Source organism: Ambystoma mexicanum, chromosome 3q, assembly GCF_040938575.1.
Source record: "Ambystoma mexicanum isolate Mex_15411 chromosome 3q, UKY_AmexF1_1, whole genome shotgun sequence".
NCBI lineage: Eukaryota > Metazoa > Chordata > Amphibia > Caudata > Ambystomatidae > Ambystoma > Ambystoma mexicanum.
In genome coordinates this window covers 673,609,806-673,629,000 of record NC_090926.1, presented here as the reverse complement: position 1 = coordinate 673,629,000, position 19,195 = coordinate 673,609,806, and the positions used below count along the sequence as shown (strand labels likewise).

Sequence of the window (19,195 nt, the reverse complement as noted above, 5' to 3'; positions counted from 1 at the left end):
TAGTGCTTCCACTTATTTCCTCATTATCTCCTGTACTAGTCGAAATAGTACTAATGCAGACCCGCCTTCTATCCCCTCGCTGAGCTAGGTACCTGTACCTCTATCCACCTTATAACCTCTGTACTTCACCTAATGGCCATATGCACGAAAAAGAGTAAGAATAGCTAAAAGAAAAAGTTCCTCGTAAATCCCTTCACCCTCTATTTTCCACCATATAGTCCCACAATTCCCTCTATCTTCTCCCTAGTTCCCCGTTTCTCTCCCACTCTCTTTTAATGTCGCTCGCACTTGATACTCATGTGTCTGTCTTGATCCGAGACCCTCCGGACCCGGTCTGTCAAGGAGCTGCCCCACACTCAATGGCCACACCCGGCTCCGGCGAGCGGTACGGCAGCTATTTGCAAAGCCGGGACCCTTTGGCTCTCTCGTACTATTGGGTTCGCACGACGAAGGATACCGATTGCTATAGGTGGGCAGCTTTGAGGGGGCGCGCCCTGGGTCTCCACTGTGACCGGGAAACGTCTCGTGCCAGAAGGAACTGAAAGAACGCTATCACGTTGGGTCACCAATGAAAGTGAGCAGTCCCCCAAAATACAATGCAAAACTCCACAATGAGAGTCAATAACGGACACACCCCATTAGGGAATGAGACCAGGACCAAGTGCGGGTGAAGTTAAGAGATAGGTTTATCCAAAAATATAGGGCATACAGAGGACTCTGCATACTCCAAGAGCGCTCTGCCACACAATAGAAAAACATTCATATTTATTACAAAATCACATCATCGATGATGTAGGATATAGCGGGCATATAAATTGTGGGGAATGGTTGGTGAGGACTGGATAGTATGCATTCTTTAAGCCGGGTGGCTGCTCCAGGATTGGCGGAGGTCCACGTGGTGCCAGCGTGGGGTGCACGGGTCAGCTGGGCTCTTCTGGGTGGAGTGCAGGGTCAAATTATGTCCGAGCTGTTAAAATTTACACTACTTAACAATGCCCTTTTGGCCACATATACTCTGACATTTATTGGCATATTACTGATCCATTTATTATATCCCACAATAATCAATTATATATACTTAAAAGGGTTACTTCATGAATCGGGTGCTTTATCTTGGGGTTACATTCTAGGGTTATCTGCATCAATTCCTTTGTTAGATCTACTAGGGGACAGCTTAATACTGTGTTAGTACAAGAGAGGATATATTATTGCTTGGAATTCGAGCATTAGTGGTGAGCTGGGGTGGTACATAACTGGCAAATCAAACAGAACTTAGGGCTAAGGGGCTGGGGGCTGAGAGCTGTGTCTCTGAACCTGGGAGTCTGTTGGTGCTCATTCAGAGTCATGGAGATGGATGTTTTTTTTCAGGCTGGAGCTGTGGCCCAGTTCACTCACCGGGCAGTGATGCAAAAGGGAAGATAAAAGATACAACGTTCAAAATGCTACTTCTTACACTCAGACATCCATGAGAACACGCTGGCTGCAGCAGCGGCACAGGGGAGAAGGAGGGGGTATGGCTGGTTTACTGTGCGCGGACACAGGGGGAGAGGTGCAGGCCTGCAGGCCAGTGCATCTGCATCTCCTACTAGAACAAGTAAAAAATGGAGTCAGTAACCATACAAAATGGAGTTGGAAATCGATTTTCTTACGGGTGTGGCACGTGTATGTGTCGCCCCAAGGCTGTCCAGAACCTTGTCCGGTGGTGCATGGTCATCTACGGAACAAGCATAGTGTGCGTGTGGGGATAAGAATGAAGGGGAGGGGGTCCAAAAGATCTTTCCTCCCTTACAAAGCCCAACAGAACAAGTCCAGGTCTGGTTTCAACCTGTTATCCAGTGAGACCATGTCACCAAACCCTGAACAAAAGGAGACCCACCATATCCTTCACAGCAGACAATCAGGTTTTATATCCTTTCATGTCACGGAGAGTGCTCTATTAGACCTTCAAACCGAAATAGTCAACATTATGGATAAGAACAAGTCGGGGCTGCTGGTGCTTTTGATCTATCGGCAGCCTTCAATCTTTTAGTCCATAATAAACTATTAGAGAGATGAGCATATATAGGTATTTGGTCTGAAGAGGCAGTTTTCTGGATCAGATCATTCTTCAGCAACAGGTGTCTAGAATAATTTGGGGAGAGGTGTGTTCTGGACATGAATTGCTTGAATGTGAACAGGGCACCTGTATGTCTTCATCCTTGTTTCATATTTGTTGCTGCCTGTTATGTGACTTGCTACAAAAGCTAAGAGTCCGGTTCACAAACTAGATAGAGGGGATTATGCAAAGGACGCAGAGAAAATATGTTCTATGTATGGTACAATCTAGAATTAGATGGCAACAAATGGCATGTGCTTGAACAGAGATACAACTGAGCTCCTGATCTTTGTCTCCCCACCCAAACGATGTTTGGGAAAACAGCAAATTCTATGGAATGATGCTGTCTGGATTGTCATGGGTGTGCCAAGACATGAGCACATTTCGACTTACAGGAGGAATCAGTGAAGTCCAGAATTTGCTTTAAAATACTCACGATTGTCCATACCTCTTCATATGGACAAGCATTATATGGACAAGCACCTGGGCATATTAGGGACTGCATTTCTGTACAGAAATACACAATAAATACCCAATCTACGGACACCATGCACCAGTTTTTGCCAAGGATTAAGTGGGTAAGAGGCTATGGTCATGCCTACCCGGTCCAGCCAGGCCGTGATGGCATGGAACAACCTACCACAAAATCTGTGTAGTACCCAAAACCCACTGCTTTTTAGGAAACAATTGAAAACTGCTCTGTTTGAATAAGATGTTTTAACGCCTTCTTCTGGCTATACACAGTAAAGTAAAGTAAAGGAATGGTAAAAATAGTTGCAAAAAGTAGTGAAACTGTTAACAGAAAAAAATAAAAGTAGTGGAACACACAAAAAAACAAGATGATCTCTAGTTTGTGGTATGCACTGTGCCATGAAAAGCTACCTACTGGGTAGAGGTTAGTCCAGTTCAGGTAAAATGTACTTCCTAGAGGATAACTGAGCTCATGAGAGTGCCTTTTATAAAATAAAATTTAAAAAAAAATGTAGATTTCATTGAAATATGTTCCTCTCCCTTTCAGGTACAGTGACAGAATCCAACTAGCATAGGCTCTTTGACGGTAAGACACTTGGCAGCGGGTGGACCCTTGAGGTTGGAGGCAACCCAACATGGTAGACTGGGCCCAAGAAAGGAAAGATTCAGATGAAGCCAACATTGTTGAGAAGTACATCCAGCCCTGTGTGGCAGAGTTCATAGGCACCACTCTCTTCATAGCGACAGCGTGCCTCTCAACCCTCACCAACCCCATGGATACAGGGGTGGTGCATCCCGCTCTGGCTCACGGCTTGGCTCTGGGAGCATTAGTAGCTGCTTTTTGGAAGATCAGGTAAGTGCGTTGTACTTTCCATCAACTTCTAGATGGGGGTTAATTATTAATATGAACCAACTTGATCTGCACATGGCCTCTGAGGAGACCTCTGGGGCAGTTATATGTCGATGCCACATGAAGACTTTTACGTATTCATTGTATATTATTGTAACATAACATGTCTTATCTAGCAGCATACCGTAACTGTGAGAACAAAATGATACAAATGCAGGGATCAGTTGTTCTGGACAACATCTCCCAATGGCGCTTCCCAGCATAGACAATGGGGCCTGGTCATGGGAGTCGTAGTTCAAATCACCTTAAGAGCTGCATATTGTAGACCCCTGCACTAATGGTTAAAAACCTCTAACAGTGCACATGAGTTCTTGGTGACAGTAATTCATTTCTGCTCTCTTTGTGGTAATGCAACTGACTTAGATCGTCTACCCTGTTGTTTAGGTTTGAGAAAATAGCATCCCAAAGATTAACACTTTAGTTAACCAGATAAAATGAAATATACTACTATTCCCCCCACCCTTTCTGCCCCCCTCCCTGTTTGCTACAACCAGCCATGCTGTTGTTAAAAGCAGTGCAACCAGATAAAAGCACAGATATGTTTTAAATGAGAGTGTTTTTGGGTAACAAGTAGGATGAGAGCAACAGCCATTTTGGAGGACTGACCTGGTTTGGAGACACACATTGTCCTTGCATGTGCCCAATAGGAATGTTGCCCTCACGCTCTGGACATATTGCCCACACAGAGGGAGATGGCTGGGACATGGATAGGCTGTGTGGGAGGTACTGAGTTTCTGCATTTGGTTATTAGTGCTACTAACGGAAAATGACAATAAGTGGCCAACATTTGAAATTAATAGTTGCACTGTTGCTCACAAAAGAAATAGATAATTGTTTTAAATTTGAGTACCACCATTTCAAATGAGTCCATTTTGAGAGACACAATGGTATGCATCCTTGCCAAAAGAAAAGAATCAGTCATAAAATGCATGAATTAACTAAAATTGTAAACTGACTTTTTTTAACATGTTTTATCATTTTAATTTCTAATAACTTCTAGTAAATTTTGTGGTCTTAATAAGCACAATACACGTGTCTTGCTGATAACCAAGGCCTAGGATAAACATAAACATTATTTTCCGATAGAAGGTTACATTTCAAGATATGCAGTCTGGTACACTACTATTGCACTCTTTCAAAATTCTCTCATGAGCGAAGTGAAGAAAACAAATAACAGGACTGAAGGTTTATGGCTGCTTCAAACAAATTCAGAGAATTTTGGGAACATAAGAATTACCACAGATCTTTCTATTTTAAAAGTATGTCAGTGCTGAAAAAGCTGTATGATGTATTCACTAAAGACATAATGCACAATGGATCTACGTGCACATTTCATTTTTCACAGCATTCACCCTAACATTGAAATGTGTGTAATTATTAAGATGTATTTCCAAAATCAGCAATGGTGTCAGGATTTTGGGAGGCCACCCTATTATGGTGAACAGGGAAGATACTGAGAAGTAAGTGAAAGCCCAATCAAGGTAAGGTAGCCTAGAAGTCAAGGCTTAGACTCAGGAAAGTGTGAGAGTTGTCTAGGGTTACAGTGATTTTACAAAGAGCAACACCAGTATTTCCAGTTAGACACTATAAAGTGTAAAATACAATGATTTATTTATTAGGTACTTAGTTTACACAGCAAGCATACAAATAAATCACAGGTAAGTATTGCCACACACATCCTTATAAAACATTTATACACCTCTACCCTTAGGTTATATAGAATTGCATATGAATGAATAACCAGTGCAACACAGGTGAGCAGTCAGATGCAAGGAAAATAGGCAGACCACTGTAGAATCAACACAAACAGCTTCTCTTTTTATAGGTTCAACCCTAAGATAGTTTGGGGTCATGTGTCCAAAAGTCACCAGTTCCATATTATTCACTTCTTCAGGTAACTTTAGATATGAAGATTGCATTTGCCTTTGGTGGTGATTATGAAAAGCTTCCAAGTTAGATAAAAGTTCAGGTAATCACTCACTCAATCACCACCAAAGGTCAGGTCAGAGTGAGTTAGGGTCAGGACTTTACACCCAATGTAACCATATGGAGAAACAGGTATGTTAACGTACCCCCCTTACTCTGATTCTTCCATAGACCACTGAAGGTGTTTTCTTGGAATCCATCTGGGTTACAATCTTCTGCACTTTGTCCGGTCCAGGAAGGCCTAGGAGTTGCAGGTGCAGAGCTCACTTTTGGGGTCAGTATTTGGTTTTGGTTGGTTGCTGTGCACAGGAATCGGTTCCAGACAGCTTCCAGTAGGAGACCCAAAACCAGGAAAGATGAAATCTTCTGTGGTGCAGAGTCCCTCAGGACACCTCACAGGATTGAAGGATTATTGCAACGGGAGTCACCAGGGCCAGGTAGCGACAAGTTTAATAGGTACACAACAATCACCAATGGGGTGAAGTAACACTGAATAATATCTTTAATACACAATGAGTAAGTAGTGAGCAACACAATTCAGCACAGAAAATAATACTTTTGTGTGGGTTCAGATCAAATTGCACTGTGGTTAGAGGTTCCCCCTGCACACCCCTCAAACTCCAATAGCCAATGTAAAGAGATAGGCGGAGAGAGCAGGTATTCAGGAATGGCAGAATTCAAACAGAATATCAATCCCACTTTCCCCCTTTCAAACACAAGAGAAAACGGAATAGACGGTCAGGCTGTCAGAATGGCTTTAAAAGTTATCTTTAGGATGGACTGGGCAAAAACACCAAATATGGTCAAAATTGCTTAAATTGTCATAAATTCTTATGCGAGCCGCTTTGGATAGTTGCACACAAACACAAGCAATGATTTAATCCCAAGAAAACATTTGAAATCTTAAAATTCAAGTCGGAAGCAATTAAAAGCTGTTTTACACGTGTAAAATTTCCCAAAATAAAAATTTGTGGCAAACTTTTCACTGTGCGATATTCGCGATAACGGGAGAATTGCATTGATTTGGAATGCGGTTTTGGCTCGATGGAAAACTGTGGATGATATCAGAAGTTGAAATTTTGTTTCTATCACAAAAATGGAGGGAATTAGAGACGTTTTAGTGGAAGTTGTTTTCCGAGATAGTCACAAGAGTGGAAAACAGGAATGCGCTTTAAAATGACAAATGGATTTCTGACACTAGAGGATGACTATGAACAGAACAAATACCACACAGGAACACAATCACTTGATTAGGGTGACTGCCTGCTAAGGAAACTAGCCTTCTTCAGATTAGAAAGGGGATCAGCGCAAAGATAGTTTTAACAATATTAGTTCTGGAGGAAAGATATGAGGTTTAGAGAGAGGTTTCAGACAATGCAAAGATAATCCTAACACTACAGGTTCTAAATGCAAGATAGGGTGGGTCTAAGATAGGGATAAGACTATGCAAAGTACATATGCTAGTGACACAATTCATCCTATTTATACTCACTGGATATGTTTTTAAATGGGACCGTCAGGATCCTGGTCAGGGGATTGGATCTGGTTTAGGAAAGATGGCTGGGCCTATCGGACTGGGCAGGGTCAGCAAGGCGTTCTGGTCACGGCACGGCGCAGGTCTGGACTGGAACAGCAAGGTGCTCTGGTCACAGCATGGCACAGGACTGGACTGGATATGCACTTCTTGATTCTGTGGTTATTTCACTGCAGGAAAGCAGTAACAGCACAGCCCGGCTGTATTATCATGCTTACCCTTAGGCTTGTGGGGTTCTGTTCTGGAATTTGAGGCCTAGCTGAAATGGTTCAGCTATGCAGTAGACCTTTTGCTTTGCCAAGTTTCTGGAGTCTGGAGCAAGGAAGATGTAGAGTTCAGCAGCAGGGTGCTCCGTCAGCATCAGGATAGTGAGTGAATCTATCCGTCTTTCTGAGTGGTGAGCTGTCTATATTTATGCTATGAAATGACATCATAAAGGGGGTGTGAGGGCCGGTTTATCCTAAGCTTGCCCCTTTGAAAGGTGATTGAGTCAGAGTCTACTCTCTGCCTTGATAGGAGGAGAGAAACAGAATGTCATCTTTATGGTGCAGTTTTATGAGGCTGAGAATCCACCCCTATCCCTTGGAACACAAAGTCTACTTTTGGCACAATACATTTTACACATGTGCACCCTCTATAAGAATCACATATACAGATTACATATTTTGCATAGCAGCTATTCCTCAAAACCCCGTAGCTGGGGGATCTTGTCTCCGCTTCTCACAGAATTTTGCCCTTTTCACTATGAACAAAATGTCCAATTTTTAAACAAATTTCTACAAGTGTGCCTGTTTAACATGGGAATACGTTTATGAAGTTTCACAGGTCTAGCGGAAATACATTTTGCGTAAAATCACATTTCTTGCCATTGCTGTGCAGAACATGTCACATAGATCTAGCGCCTCTTAACCCGTGCCGCCAGAAATTTCATTAACAACTCTGTTATTTTGATATTTTTTACAATTTTAGATAACACGTTATCAGTCTTTTTTATAAAATATGTTCTTTGTCCTTCTTAAGCAACACATGGTTGTTTGGCTCCACCCCTTGATCTCTCTCTGGAAGCCCAGGAGCCATCCTCCATGTTTGTTCCTTGCAGAGGCCATTTACGACTGTATTCACACATCGAATTTCCTGCTGCAGCTTTTCATTCTTCCTTTTGCCTCTGTAGACCACGTTCTTTCCTGCCCTGTAATTAACACTTCTCCTTGATTTCCTGCTGGAGGACAGACATTCCTTCTGTGAGAAAAACCTGCCATTCCAGTTTGGCAGCTTCAGCCAGGTTTAATTTAATTGTTAAATTCTGTGGCCTTTTCCTTAGCACAAAACAAACGTGTTGTATCAAATACAGCTAGAATTATCATTCAAGATTTTAAACCATGGGATAAAACAATTACAATATGGGTTACTATCAGTAACAGGCCTCTTAGATTGCAAACATTTGATTTTCAGTTTATACATGTTAAAGTTTAATCAGGCAGGTGTCATGATCTCTGCTTCCAAAAGGTCAGGGTTTTCCCAACTCCCTTGGAAGCAGATCCATAACCCAGGTTCCGAGTGCCAACCAGTCCCAATTGGGACCTTTTGGACCCAGTCCTGGCGCCAGTGGCACCAGGCTCATAAATATGCCCAGTCCCAGCACTGGAAGCGCCGGGCTCATAATGCTTGGGTGGACTTACCTGCAGCAGACCATGCTGCGTACTTGCCTGCCAGTTGAGCCTCTGATCCTCTTCTGTTTGGAACTACTTTTCCTGTTGGGTAGGGCAGGAGCCACTCCATAGATTCAGAACACTGGAACTCTTCTGGAAAGCAGGAACTCTTTTCTTACCTAGGCGTGGCCGTGCAAGGAGACACCTAAGCACTACAGGAGGCTATTTAAACCACACCCGATGGATGAATCTTGCTTTGCGTTATTCTGCATCCTCAGCAGCAGAACGCTCATCGTGTCTTCTGCATCTGATCCTGGGCCTAAGGAAAAAGGCTTACCATCCTGAATCCAGTCTTCAGCAACATCTATAAAGACAAGAAAGAACAGGTTAGCATTACGGTCTTCAGTGACAGCTCTTCACTTACCTGGTCCATCGGCTGTCACCAACGCCTCGCGCTGCATTCCGGCATCTGAAAGACAAAGGCTTACCTACTCTTCATGCGCTCCGGAGGTCTTCACACTGCATTCCGGCATCTGAAAGACAAAAGCTTACCAACTCTTCGCACGCTCCGGAGGCCTTCGGCGCTGCATCCCGCATCTGAAAGACAAAACAAGGTGCGTTTAAAGACATTGGGGAACTTTAATACTCACGTGCCATTACTCCTTTCCACATCTAACCCAGTGGGTATTCCGGCACCCTGCAGCCGCTCCGAACTTGTACCTGCAAAATAAAAAGACAGTTAGAGCGCATTGTGAAGCAGGCAACAAGCGCTTACTTACGTGCTTCCAGGCGCTTCTATTCATCACACGGGCTCCATCTTCAACTCACTTCAGCCCGTCATCCGCCATCGCCGGAACCCTGCAAAACAAGAGACATCATTACTAAATACTTTAAAGACATTAGAATTACTCGAAACTTACCGTTCGTGCAGTAAACGACGGACAGCAGTCCTCTGAAGTCAAGAGGCCTGCTCCCCTTATCCAGTGAAGAAACTGGTTACAGCACCCTGCCTCGAGGCAGATGGAGAGCACGGCGTTCACTTACCTAAGGTGAGAGCGTTAACCTTTGGGGTTCTACAGGAGAAGAGAAAGGGAAGAAGAGAGAGACATTCAATAACCCAGTTCATTAATCCCATATTTTCTATCTGCAGACATCTTACCCTTCGAGTCAGACATACAGTGCACAGAGGTCCAGCCCAAAGAGCCAGCCGTGTGTTACACATCACCTTTGAAGATACGGTATACGCCCAGTCAAGACCGGCGCCTCTACGGGAATCAGGTGAGCGTTACAGAACGCAAAGCCTACCACAAAACTCCCGTCCAGGCGCTATGGAAACCTCAGATACCGACCAGCTAGCCCAGTTACTTGGGGAACTAAGGGCAGAAGTGCATGCAGCCCGTCAGGAAACGAACGCTCTAAGAAGGGAACTGATTATTTCCAAGGAGCGAACAGATGATCTCGCTAGACAATTGCTACAGTCACAAGCCAGACAGACCCCGTTACCCGCATCTGGGGGAAATCTTCCTTCTACATCCTCTATGAATCCAGTGCAGATCAACCTACCTGGGAATGTACCTCTGGCTCCGCCCGAACGATTTTCTGGTGACCCAAAGAGGTTTGCAGTATTTATCAATCAGTGCCGGTTGCATTTCTTATGCCGGCCAGCAGCCTTTCCAACTGATCAAGCTAAAGTAGCTTTCGTGCTTTCGTACCTTAGTGGCAATGCGGCAGACTGGTCGATCCCTCTAGTAAATCAAGATGATCCGGTCCTCCATGATTTTCAAGCTTTTCAGCTCAGTATGGAAAAACTGTTCGCAAGACATTCACAGGGGCAGGCCTTGGACAATGAGCTTCTTTTGTTGCGACAAGGTAATCAAGACCTTTTGGCTTATATTGCGTCTTTCAACAGACTTATAGTGGAAACTCAATGGCCTGAGGACAAAAGGATTACGCTGTTTTATAGAGGTCTACGTGGAGAGCTCAAAGATGTGTTAGCCCAAGTAGTGAATCCCCCACAAGATTGTTTGGACTATATAGACTTAGTCGTTCAAATAGATCACAGACTGCAGAACAGGAAGGCCGATCGTTCCAAGTTTGATGCTCGAGTATTTTCCAAACCGCCAACTCCTTCCAAAGGAGTAGACTCCGGGGAACCCATGCAAATAGGGGGTCTGAAAGGTCCTCTAACACAAAAGGAGCGGGAAAGGAGAAAACAGTTGCAATTAGGCCTCTATTGCGGAAACTCAGGGCACTTTCTTCGAGACTGTCCGGTGAAACCTGCCAAGAAGGCAGTAGGAGCTGCAGTTACCAATGTTACAAACTCTGAGCAGGGAAACGACCTCGCCCGACAAGAATAGAGGTCCTCTTGCCGAGCGTGAAAACCAGTTCCGTGACCTCGCATTTCGTGATACCTATGGTCCTCATTAGCCCTGATAATCCGGATCGATTACATGCAATTGAAGCTTACGTCGACAGCGGTGCCATCGGCAATTATGTGGATCATGAAATGGTTTTGAGGATGAATCTAACTCTTTGTCCCAAGGCTGTAAAGGACGTCATTACTACGGTGGATGGTACGGAGATAGCCTCCGTGCCAGTAATGCATAACACTCAAGAAGTGACGCTAGTAAGTCAAGATGGACACCATGAGAAGATCGTGTTCGATGTGATCAAGGCCCCTCAGTTTCAGATTATTCTAGGAATACCTTGGTTAGAGAAACACAATCCTCTGATCGATTGGCGAGCAAGAACGGTCCAGTTTCCAGAATGTGTCTCTACTTGTCACCCTCCACCTGGTGTTGCACTGGCAGCAATTTCTTCAGAGATTCCCCAGTTACCTCCCGAATACCTAGAATACCAAGATGTTTTCCGGAAGGATCAGGCTAACTCTCTACCTCCTCATAGGTCTTATGACTGCCAGATAGATCTGATACCTGGATCTACTCCTCCTTGTAGTAGAATTTATGCCCTCACCGAGCCTGAGAACCTTCACCTTCGACAATACCTGGATCAATACCTGGCAAATGGGTTTATTCGTCCTTCCAAGTCCCCTGCTTCTTCAGCTTTGTTCTTCGTTCCAAAAAAGGAAGGAGACCTTAGAACTTGTATAGATTATCGCTCCCTGAACCAGATCACCGTTAAGAATAGATATCCATTACCTTTGATCCCTGAACTCCTGGACCAAGTCAGAAAAGCATACATATATACAAAGCTGGATCTTAGAGGAGCTTACCACTTGGTACGAGTAAAAGAGGGCGATGAATGGAAGACGGCCTTCCGCACCAAGTATGGGCTATTTGAATATCAGGTCATGCCCTTCGGACTTTGCAATGCCCCGGCCGCCTTTCAATATTTTATGAACGATGTCCTCAGAGAGCTCATAGATGTGTGTGTTGTTGTTTACATTGACGACATCCTCGTTTATTCTTCATCGGAATCTGAACATCGGAAACATGTGAAAATGGTCCTCGAAAGATTGCGTCAACACAAACTTTTCGCTAAGTTGGAAAAATGTGTTTTCAACGTGACTGAAGTTGAATTCTTGGGATTTATATTATCACCTGGCGGAGTGCGTATGGATTCAAAGAAGGTCGATGCAGTTCTCAAATGGCCATCACCATCCTCCGTAAAAGGTGTGCAAAGCATGTTAGGCTTCGCTAACTTTTACCGCAGGTTTAACCCGAATTCTCTCGAATAGTCCAGCCCATCACTGCCTTGTTAAAGAAAAACAAACGCTTTGAATGATCTACCGAGGCGGAACAAGCTTTCCAGGATTTGAAGACAAAATTTATCTCTGCACCAATCTTAAAACACCCTCGCCCCGAACTCCCCTACATCGTGGAAACTGATGCTTCAAGCCTTGCCATGGGGGCAGTTCTATCACAAAAGGACCCGGTAACCAATCAGTTGCATCCCGTGGCATTTTGGTCCCGCAAATTCTCGCCTCCTGAAATCAATTACACGATTACTGACAAGGAACTTCTGGCTATCAAGTCTGCCTTTAAGGCTTGGCGGTATTATCTGCTGGGGGCCCGACACACCGTTACTGTGATTACGGATCACCGAAACCTGCAATATTTGAAAACCGCAAAAGCCCAATCCTCTAGACAACTCCGTTGGGCATTATTCTTTGCCGAGTTTGACTTCATAATTACCTATCGACCTGGTACAAAAAACCGTAAAGCTGATGCCCTTTCTCGGATGGGAGTGGAAGAACACTTGATCAACCCTAAACCTGTACCAATCATTCCCGAACAAAGAATTCTGGGTGTAATCACCACAGAATCCATAGAGGAAGTTAAGGATAAAGCCAGGCAACTTGTAACTCCAGCAGACATACAGAATTGGCATCTGCAGGGAAAGGACTTTGCAGTAAAGGACAACTTATTGTATTTCCAAGAACGATTATACCTACCCAGCACAGATTTACAGAAAAAAGTAATCTCTTGTTATCACGATTCTTTAATGGAAGGACATCCCGGTATGGCCAAGACCTCAGAAAAGATCAAGCGCTACTTCTGGTGGCCGTCTTGGAAAAAAGATATCAGAGACTTTATAATGTCCTGTGGAGTATGCGCCCAAAACAAGAGTCAAAAGAATTCTGGACTCCAAGATCTCCAAATCTAAACTATTTTACCTAATTGACTGGAAAGGCTACGGCCCCCAAGAGAGATCCTGGGAACCTGCTGAATATGTCCACGCTCCTCGCCTAATCAAAAGATTTCACCGAACATTTCCTGACAAGCCAAAACCCCCGGAGAAGCCCGGTTTGGGAGGGGCCTTGAGGGGGGGTACTGTCATGATCTCTGCTTCCAAAAGGTCAGGGTTTTCCCAACTCCCTTGGAAGCAGATCCATAACCCAGGTTCCGAGTGCCAACCAGTCCCAATTGGGACCTTTTGGACCCAGTCCTGGCGCCAGTGGCACCAGGCTCATAAATATGCCCAGTCCCAGCACTGGAAGCGCCGGGCTCATAATGCTTGGGTGGACTTACCTGCAGCAGACCATGCTGCTTACTTGCCTGCCAGTTGAGCCTCTGATCCTCTTCTGTTTGGACCTACTTTTCCTGTTGGGTAGGGCAGGAGCCACTCCCTAGTTTCAGAACTCTGGAACTCTTCTGGAAAGCAGGAACTCTTTTCTTACCTAGGCATGGCCGTGGAAGGAGACACCTAAGCACTACAGGAGGCTATTTAAACCACACCCGATGGATGAATCTTGCTTTGCGTTATTCTGCATCCTCAGCAGCAGAACACTCATCGTGTCTTCTGCATCTGATCCTGGGCCTAAGGAAAAAGGCTTACCATCCTGAATCCAGTCTTCAGCAACATCTATAAAGACAAGAAAGAACAGGTTAGCATTACGGTCTTCAGTGACAGCTCTTCACTTACCTGGTCCATCGGCTGTCACCAACGCCTCGCGCTGCATTCCGGCATCTGAAAGACAAAGGCTTACCTACTCTTCGTGCGCTCCGGAGGTCTTCACACTGCATTCCGGCATCTAAAAGACAAAAGCTTACCAACTCTTCGCACGCCCCGGAGGCCTTCGGCGCTGCATCCCGCATCTGAAAGACAAAACAAGGTGCGTTTAAAGACATTGGGGAACTTTAATACTCACGTGCCATTACTCCTTTCCACATCTAACCCAGTGGGTATTCGGGCACCCTGCAGCCGCTCCGAACTTGTACCTGCAAAATAAAAAGACAGTTAGAGCGCATCGTGAAGCAGGCAACAAGCGCGTACTTACGTGCTTCCAGGCGCTTCTATTCATCACACGGGCTCCATCTTCAACTCACTTCAGCCCGTCATCCGCCATCGCCGGAACCCTGCAAAACAAGAGACATCATTACTAAAGACTTTAAAGACATTAGAATTACTCGAAACTTACCGTTCGTGCAGTAAACGACGGACAGCAGTCCTCTGAAGTCAAGAGGCCTGCTCCCCTTATCTGGTGAAGAAACTGGTTACAGCACCCTGCCTCGAGGCAGATGGAGAGCACGGCGTTCACTTACCTAAGGTGAGAGCGTTAACCTTTGGGGTTCTACAGGAGAAGAGAAAGGGAAGAAGAGAGAGACATTCAATAACCCAGTTCATTAATCCCATATTTTCTATCTGCAGACATCTTACCCTTCGAGTCAGACATACAGTGCACAGAGGTCCAGCCCAAAGAGCCAGCCGTGTGTTACACATCACCTTTGAAGATACGGTATACGCCCAGTCAAGACCGGCGCCTCTACGGGAATCAGGTGAGCGTTACAGCAGGCCCCTGACAGCTGTTATCACAGCAGCCCTCTGCTGCACAGAGATTTTTGACAAATCCAGAGGCAGGCCAATTTTGCTGTGGACTCTTTATGCTCTCAGCTTTTCAGGACCTTGTAGGTTCACAATGATTTCTTAACTAAGTGAATTGTAGCACCCAGCTAGGATTTTGAATATTTGAAGGTGTTTTGTACCGGCATTCTGAAGTTTCAGCAGCAAAGAAAAAGAGATTTAAAGCAATCTTGGAGTTTCATTTAGCAAAGCACTGTTTTTCCTTCTGCACTCCACTTTCAATTGTTGTGGAGCCCAGTGACACATTTCAGTAGTGAGAGCTCTGTTCCACCACTGACAACATGCATGGCAGATTGGGCAGCCATCTTTTTGTGCGTGGAAAAGCACAATTTTCAGGGGTTTTGGTGTGCACAATGTTTTTTCGGCCATTTTGCTGTTTCTGGCACCATCATAACAGAGTGATGCAGCATAGCATTGCAAAAGTGGATCAATACATCCCACAATGTGGTGAACGCAGGAGCAGGCCCAGCATAGATTCCCTTGAAATTATATGGCTGTAAATGCAGGAGAGGAAGCCTTGTGGTACAAGCTGAAGATCTGTTAGTTTTCAAGCCTCTGCTCGGAATGACGATGGCTGCAACAGGGTAGCCCACGAGATAACTGTTCAGTCTACTGGTTGGTCCATGAAAACCTCTGAGAGCTCAGCAGGTACAGATTCTTGAGCAGGGGTTGAGATTGGTTGTTACTTCTGGTCCAGGGGTTGAAGCACCAACAAAGACCTTCTTGAGATCAGTACAGAGTAGCAGGGCTTCACCGGGACAACACTGGAGCTGATGCTGGTCAGTTGCATGAACTGTATTTGGGTTGTCAGTGGACTTCTCTTCTTGGTAAAAGTCTTGGTTCCAATGATGATCTGCCGAACAGTCACAGGAGTCATCCTTTTATCCAAGACTCAGGCTCGGAGCAAGGCCAAGCCCACCATTGGCAAGGATCTGCAGCATTCAAACAGCGTGGGTTGCCCAATTGTGGAAAACCACTGTTCACTACATCTGCCAAGTAACAAACCTACTGGAACCAGAGTATGTGGATTTGGAATAGATGGTCCCAACCACTTCCTCTGGACCACACACAACACCCCGTAGCCCGCCAGGAAAGGGATTTCCATATAAAGCATTTCCTGGCCTGATAAGGTAGGAAGAAGACCAAAGAACAAGCAAAAAACCTGGCACTGCCATCTTAGGGTAATATCCAACTTTAGTATCCATTCATGGTAAATACAAAAGTGCACAAGTAAAATAACACAAAAACCGTAATTAGATCACAGCTGCCACCAGCTTGTCTCAGGCACATATGAAAAGTAACCAAAAAGCCATTATGTAGCATACAAAGTATTCTAACTGCACTTCACTGTAAGGTGATGTGTGCACTTGTAACAATACCAAAATTCATAGAGACACCTATGTCATTATATGTTTCCTGCTGTGGGAAAAATGCAAATAAATGTGGTGTTAATACCACCACTGGAACTTTCCCAACACTGGGAAACTACAGGTTTCCCAGTAGGGGTAACTGATTTACCTCCAGCCAAGAGCTTGAGGTAAATCAGGCCCTACGGGCTAAAAACAGATGGAATTACCAGGTCCGGTAATTCAGGTAATTCCCTCCATAAGACCTATTACACTCCATGGAATGGGAAATTACCGGAATACCCGCCATCTGTTATATGCCCGAAATACCGGGATATCAGGCAGATGGAATGCCAATTACTTTTGGTGGAATTACGCCAGTATTACCGGCAGCATACCACCAAACTCGTCATGAGGGCCTAATACTCTCTCAGTACTGACAGTTTTAGGGACCAGTCACTTTCCCCATAAGAATGAGCAAACAAGGAAAGAGAAGTAAATCAGAAGCCAGGACAGGGTTTAAAACAAGCTAAAAAAAAATGAGCTTCCTGAGATGTCTATTTAGAGAAAGGTGCAAAAAGAAAATCATTTGTAACAGTAATCATTTTTTTAACTGTATACTAACAGCCTTTTATATAACTATGGTAAGGGGAGGATAGGTCAGGTGCAACACATTGTCTTGGAAGCAATACAACGCAGAGCAATATTTGTTTAAATCCCGGTCCCACGCTTAGAGACTGGTTTCCAGTTTGAATTTTGGTATTAAAAATGAATTCATTCATATCCGTCAATAAAAATGATCAAGTACTATACTATACATTACTAAGGTCTCATAAAATATCAACGCTAACATGCTTAATAATAAATCTCTTAACATCCTACAATAATCTGTCATGTACTATATCATACATTACTAAGTTATCCTACAAACAATAATGAGTAGACTTTCCACCTCCCAATATCAAAGTCATCAATATTGTGTATTTTTTTCCATTGGGATTTAGTTAATTACAAACTTTTTCCTATCACAATCACAGCTCGCAAAACAATTAATCTAATCATCTTTAACATTCCTATTATTTGAATGTCTTTATAAACAGAATCTCTTTTGTAGCCAGTCAATCATAAAAAATACAAAGTTCTATATGATCTCAGGGAAGGACAGAACAAGATTAAATGGTGAAAGGATTCTACTTGAGCGTCACACAATCTGCATTTTTCGGTTCCTGAAGTTAGGCCGTATCTGCTTAGTGTGGTCTGGGTATGTAGAATGTTTAATTCTCAATCTGTCTCTGTGTTTTCAGCTTGGAAATCTTTTAAGATATGGCTGGGTCATATTGAATACCGCAGGGAGGTTTTTCGAGAGGGTGTGCACTGTTGTATGTACTCTTTTTAATTCTGTCCCTCTCCAATCATCAGACCAAAGCATCCTTTTTTACATGTGTAGGTTTTTGATTAGCATGTCGATAGTTAATCCTAGATTCGATAAAATATTATTGCATCTATCTAGCCAAATTTTCAAAGACCAATCAGTGGTTATGGCTTTGTTTGTCTAAAATCTTGTATTGAGGTGGGCAATCAGGGGAATGTAATTTGCCAAAAAGAAGCAAGGACTTCCAAACCACCTGTAAGTACAAAGATAGAAGGCCGATTTTGTGTCTAATAACTGCCACAGGTACCACATTGGGTAAACGTAAAATTTGTCTCCAGAATCGACCTTCCAAGCGATCCCATAGGTCCCATGGCAAGCCGAGGCAGTCTTCGGCAGCATAGGCGAGGGCTGGTGTCACTTTCTGGTTGTAGTAATGAATGATTGGCATAAGCAAACATTTCCCAGGTAGTTCTTGGGATCAAATGCACTGCCTGGAGCTTCCAGGGGCCAATTCAACTATTTGATTCCACATGCAGACTTTTGGCTTGCCTGGAATATTACACAGTAAGGCCACTGGGTTGTGGTCACTGGCTTGGGCCGGGTGAACCTTTAGTGTGACCACTCTTGTCATCACATTCATGGATACAAAAAAGTAATCCAGTGTTGCCCTGTGGTTTCTGTTATGCCATGTTTTAGCACCGTCAAGGTCTCCCTGTGCGTTCCCATTCAGCTTGTGGAAATGTCCCAATTCCATTTCTGTGATCCATTGTCAGAGCCGTTTTTCTTTATAATTTGAACCTGGGCTGTCCCCTCTACCATCCGATAAGGTAAGCTGGTAAGCTCACCGGCAGCCTTGTTTTCGGACTGGCAAACTAGGAGTCTGCCTGCCGCAGCCGCTGTGCCCGACAGGTCTGACCCTGCCGGGCGCAGCAGACACAGTAAGCAGACTGGTTACAGAAGCATGGGCTCCGATAACAATGGTGTCGGCACTTCTAAGTCCCCACTCCCATAGAGTCCTATTGAACTCAATGGGAATGGTGACTTGCATTTTACCGGCGCCTTACTTCCCGAGCTGCCAGACTTCTAATCTCCCGGCGGAACCGGAAAGTCAGGCATCAGTAAACATTTAAGAGTCCAGCGGCAACACGTGGTAGGACTGACGGGGATACAGCTGACTCATAAGAGGCTCAATATTGAGGTTGCCACAAATTATTAACAATGGTTCACTTATGACAGAGTATAATTTATCAATCCAGGCTATCACAGTGTTCACAAATTCAGGAGATTCCGCACTTTCAAGGTTCCAGTAGAGGTTGACTAGAACCAAATGATCCTGGGTATTCTGAGGGTGTTTGTGTAGTTTTAAAACTAGCATCTGGATGTACAGGTTTGGCTCAATAACTTGAATGACTTCTAATTTTAAGCTGTGTTTTACAGTAATCAATAGCCTGGAGACAGGTCTGTTAAGATAGATTGAATAGTCATCCAAAAGGAGCGATATTTCCTGTAAACATATCATTCCAAGGTTCGCTATTGAGGAGGGTAGGCCCAAGAAAAGGTTGGCGAAA

The 19,195-nt window shown here is 44.3% G+C and overlaps 1 protein-coding gene across 1 annotated transcript in view; it reads left to right on the top strand.

Moving 5' to 3' along the window:
* Nucleotides 1-19,195, top strand: part of LOC138582871 (aquaporin-8-like) — a 508,777-nt gene that overhangs the window by 167,080 nt on the left and 322,502 nt on the right. The window contains exon 2 of the mRNA XM_069654561.1: nt 3,114-3,419. Within this exon, the coding sequence (XP_069510662.1) occupies nt 3,202-3,419 (218 nt within the window). The 5' untranslated portion in view covers nt 3,114-3,201. The remainder of the gene's footprint in view (nt 1-3,113; nt 3,420-19,195) is intronic.